The sequence below is a fragment of the Pteropus vampyrus genome, unplaced genomic scaffold (assembly GCF_000151845.1).
Source record: "Pteropus vampyrus isolate Shadow unplaced genomic scaffold, Pvam_2.0 Scaffold323, whole genome shotgun sequence".
NCBI classification, from domain to species: Eukaryota; Metazoa; Chordata; class Mammalia; order Chiroptera; family Pteropodidae; genus Pteropus; species Pteropus vampyrus.
Genome location: NW_011889104.1, coordinates 1146677 through 1151649, shown reverse-complemented (window position 1 = coordinate 1151649; position 4973 = coordinate 1146677). Strand labels below are relative to the sequence as shown.

At 44.6% G+C, this 4973-nt stretch overlaps 1 protein-coding gene across 2 annotated transcripts in view; it reads right to left on the bottom strand.

Moving 5' to 3' along the window:
- The window catches only part of POLR1B (RNA polymerase I subunit B), a 21650-nt gene that overhangs the window by 4741 nt on the left and 11936 nt on the right, over positions 1-4973 (bottom strand). For both annotated transcript variants that reach the window (XM_011377862.2, XM_011377860.2), the window contains 2 exons: positions 1629-1799; positions 1078-1234 (listed from right to left, as the gene is read on the bottom strand). In XM_011377862.2, the coding sequence (XP_011376164.1) occupies positions 1078-1234; positions 1629-1799 (328 nt within the window). The remainder of the gene's footprint in view (positions 1-1077; positions 1235-1628; positions 1800-4973) is intronic.

Genomic DNA, 4973 nt, shown 5'->3' with positions numbered 1-4973 from the left:
TATGTGAGACACAACTGAAATCTCAGGAGAGGAAATGGGGCAGAAGTGTTATTTTTAGAAATGGCAGAAAACTTTATACACGTTTTATTAAAAACTTTTTAAAAACAGATTTAAGAAGACCAGTAAACTCCAAGCAAGATAAACACGACATCACATTTGGACACACCAGTCAACCTGCTGCTAACCAAGAATAAAGAAAAAAATCTTAAGGACAGAGGAAAAGTAACACTGCATACAAGGAAACAACCTGGTAACCACTAACTTCTAATGAGAAACAAGAGCCCAAGAGGATACAGCTAATATCTTTCAAGGGCAGGAAAAAAACCCTGGTATATTAGAATTATATATCCAGTTCAAGTGAAGAGAAAATAAAAGATATTTCAGAGAAATAAAAACTCAGAGAATTTGTAGCCACCAACCTGCAACTGAAACAAATGCTGAAGAAAGTTTTCAGGCTGAACGGAAATAAGCTCCCTGAAAACTGAAGCATCAAGCAGGAGTGAACAGCACTGGTGACAATGTCGTGGATGCTTATAGTCATCATGAATGGAACCACAAGACTGCAGACAAACCCAAGTCACTGAGAGTTCTACAACATAAATTACCTGTTTCTTCAAAAATGTCAAGACAGAGAAAGGCTAAGAATTTGTTCTAACAAAGGAGACGAAAGAGACACAACAACTAAATATAGTGTGTGTAACCCTGGACTAGGTGCTGCACAGACAAAAACTGCCATTAACATATTTTGGGTACAGATGGTCAACATTTGAATAAGGACTATAAAATGGTCTGATAATATTCATGTTAAACTTCCTGATTTTAATAACAACTGTCTCTGGTTAGCCAGGTGACCAGACCTGTCAGGAAACACACAGTGAACTCCCTAAGGGAAAACGGGGTACAGGCCTGCACCTGACCTTCCAATGGAAGACAGTACAAGAGGGCAAAACATGAACAGAACCAGGTCAAGGGTTTATGGGAGTTCTCTGCCCGGTCCTGCGACTTCTCTGAGCTGGGAAGGACCCACAGACAGACAAGCCAGCAGCACTAGGGGTAGGGGCACCGCCCCATGCTCACCCATCTGGCACTGGTACATGTTCCGCGGGCTCTGGTTGTGGTCCGAGAAGGGGATGAAGTTGGCGATCACGCTGAGCAGGCTGTGAGGGAACAGCTCCTGGTGCGTGGTCACCCCCACCACCACCTCAGCCTCGAACACAGCAATGTTCAGGAAGACCTGCGGGGGTGAGGCATTACATGCTCTTGGGGCTCAGCGCGACTTGCAGAAAGCCACTGGAAGTCTGCGGCTGGCGACCTCCACCCCCACATTCCACCCCCGCCTACCCGGGCCAGAGTGTGACCCGGACAGAGGCAGGGGCGTCCGTGTTGCACAAGGCCCAGTCTGCAACTTCGAGGGCAGTGAGTGGGTGGGGGGTGATGGCACAGGAGCCTGGGGCAGGGAGGTCACCCCGACTCCTCTGGCAGCGCAGTGGGTGGGGACAAACTGCCCTCAGCCAGGGGAGCAGTGAGTCTTGGCTTCTGTCGAACACCGAGCTGTGCCAAAACCGTGCGGACACTGATAGCCAACGTGCAGACTGGCGCAGACGCGACAGGCCGTCCCATAGCCGCACCTGCTCCATGGTTCCGACCAGCTCCTCGTGGCCTAACTCCACATTCTGCACCGGCCGCACCAGCCTGCAGGGGTTGGTGAAGAGGAACAGCCCCGGGTAAAGGCTCGGCTTCCCTGTCATGGGGATGAGGACCACCTCCATCCATGGAGGGATTCTTTTCTCTCGCAACACCTGTTTCCAAAAAAGAGAGTGGTCAAACCAGACAGAGACGCTTCACACCCGCCCTGCGCGGGAGGTGGCTGTGGACAAGGGGGTCAAACAGGCACAGCAGCATTTTAGGAAACGGGATCATTTACCAGGATAAACCCAGTGCCCTGCCGGTCTGTCTCTCATGGATGCCAGTCGCCCGGAACAAGAGGTGGCCAACCCCTACTTTCTTGGGGTCTCTGACCCCGTCACAGACCAGTAAGGGCTATGAGGACAGAAAAAGGTAACCAAACCTGTGTCTGGAGACAGGATGGGAAATTCTGTCTAAAACATGCTGGATTACTGGTCTTATGCTAAAGTGTATTTAATGAATAGGCCTTCTACCTGGGAATTAAAAACCAAACCAAACAAACAAACAAAAACTTCATTAACTCCTGGGTGATAGAAAAAAATAAAACCAACACCATGGAAATTTAAAGAAAGTAACGAAACTTCATGCCAAACCTTACAAGGATTCACAAACACATTATCAATAGAAATGAAACAATGCAAATAAGTGACCTAAATGCTTAAATCAAAAGTTAAAAAAACAAAATAACACCTCCAAAAAGCACAGGTAAAGAAGTTATGACGAAGATAAAACCTGAAATTAATGAGATACAGTACAAAAAGAGGTTCAAATAAATAAACCAAAATTCTTGGTTCTTAAAAAAAAAACTCCAACAAACCAATACTTAACCTAATCAAGAAGGAAAAAAAAGCGGTGGGGGGAGGCCCACAAATATACTAAGAAATGACAAAGGGGAAAAAACCCCAACGAAACAAAATTTAAAAACCATGATGGGTCTGTTTTGTATATCTCAACGAAACCAAGATGAAATATATAAAATGGAGGTCACCCAACAGACCTCAGCAGAGGTAGAAAGCTTAGAGACAACCGATTTCCACATTAGAAATAGGAGTGTCAAGGCCCAGGGCCAGATAATGTCATGGGAATTCTTACAGACCTGCCACCAGACAGACCACTGCTGTCCAAACTGCACCAGAGCATGGAAAACTAAGGAAACTTGTTCTTTTTTATAAAATGAAGACTTATGTGTTGATTTTTAAAGTCCTAATTATTGATATTTAAGAAAGTATCAGTATTTCTTAAAGAAAATAACACACTGACCAAGTGGGGTTTATTCCAGGAATTTAAGACTTGTTCATCACTATTATTCAAGAATGGTCATTATTAGGGAATTACTATGCCTAATGTCTAGGGGAAAAATCACATAATTTTTCCCAAAGACAGCAATAAATTAAACACAGAATCACTGTACGACCACAATCACACTTCCAGGTGGACGCCCCAAAGAACTGAAAGCAGGGACACTGACAGATACCTGCACACCCACGTTCACAACAGTGTGAGTCACAGCAGCCAAAAGGTGGCAGCAGCCCAAGTGTCCACCGAAGGATGATGAATGAACACAATATGGTCTGTCTATATTTATATACACACACATGATGGAACATTATTCGGCTGTACAAAGGAATGAAGCCCTGACACAAGACACGACATGGATGAACCTTGACAACACTCTGCCGAGTAAAGACAAACATGAAGACAAACATGGTATGGTTCCACTTATGAGGCACCTTGTAAAGTCAAGTTCACGCACAATAAAAGTAGGACGAGGTTGCTGGGAGCTGGGGAGGGCAGACGGGGACTTGCTGTGAATAGGCACAGGGCTTCAGTTTGGGAAAACAGGGAGTTCGAAGGATAGATGGGTGATGGCTGCACAACAATGTGAATGCACCTAAAGCACTGAACTGTGTACCTGGGCACGATTAAAATGGTAGATTATATTACATATATTTACAAAAACAAAACAAACCCCACAGGGACAAGTCCGGAGGGTCAATTTCTGACGCAAGAGGAGCATCAGAACCAACACTTATAGTCGAATCCTCACAAAATAAAACTAGCATCGGTCGGTAATCTCTGCCAATGTGAATAAACAAGCAAGTAAATAAAAGGGAAACGCTCCCTACACAGCACAACCAACACACACAGAACAACTGACGGCCAGGAAACAGCTATCTGGCAGCCGTCACAGCAATAATCAATCAGCAAAGACCATCAATGCAAGAGTCATCATCCCCCAGAGCATTCATCCACTAGGGGTGACAGTTTGATGAGGAAAAGGGCTTTCTCTTAGCTTCCAAATGTCACTCCAGAAATCACTTATTAGAATTTGTAACAAACAGTTCAGTAGACTAAACTAAAGAACACAGTCTCGAGGTGATCAATGCTGACATCACCAGCCACAGGACAAGCCAACATCCCATGGCCCTGAATCTCACTGTGAGGAAGTGACACACAAATTAAGGGACAGTCTTATTACACAGTAACTAAGAGAAGCCAAGATATGGAAGGTGGAGGGACCGTTCCAGATTCAGGGAGGCTGTGTGACACAACTACAAGGAACATGGGATCCTGGACTGGGTCCCAGACCCAGAAAAAAGGCACAACTGTAAAGGCCACCACTGAGACAGTGGCTGTGCTCTGGGTCCGGCCATGGTCCCGGCTAACCTGTTGCCTTAGTTGGTAAGTGCACTGCAGTTGCTAAAGAGAAAAAGTCCTTGTTAAAGAAAATACACTGAAATCTTAATGAAAAGGGGACATGTCTGCACAGTCCCCTCAAATGGCTCAGGAAAAAAAAAATGTATGTATTTATAAAGTGCATACAAATGACAACAATTGGGTGTCAGGGAAATAGAGTTCTCTGTGCTGTCCAAACATCTTTTAAGTGTGAAATTATATCAAAGTACAACAATTTTAAAAACTCAAAACTAAACAAATTAGAACAGAGCACGAGAACAGTCCATCCCTCTGCCAAAGAGCCTTCTGACACCACAGCTGCTGTGAGGAGAGGACACCAAAGAGTGTCATTCTACTTGACATTTTAAAAACGTATTTAGAGACCCAGAAGGCAAGAGGGTCTGACTTCTATCTTGCATATCTTTACTAGTACTTGAAATGTGAAATCTGTATTTTGAGGCCCCTACATGCCACTAGTATCTACAAAGAAAAGCTAAAATTTGTTGGGTTAACAGACTAGGGCCTCAATGAAACTACTAAAAAAGTTGCACAAGTCAAACACCTGTCACTGGCCCCAGCAAATGAGGTCAGTACCAGGGGGTGTAAATCAG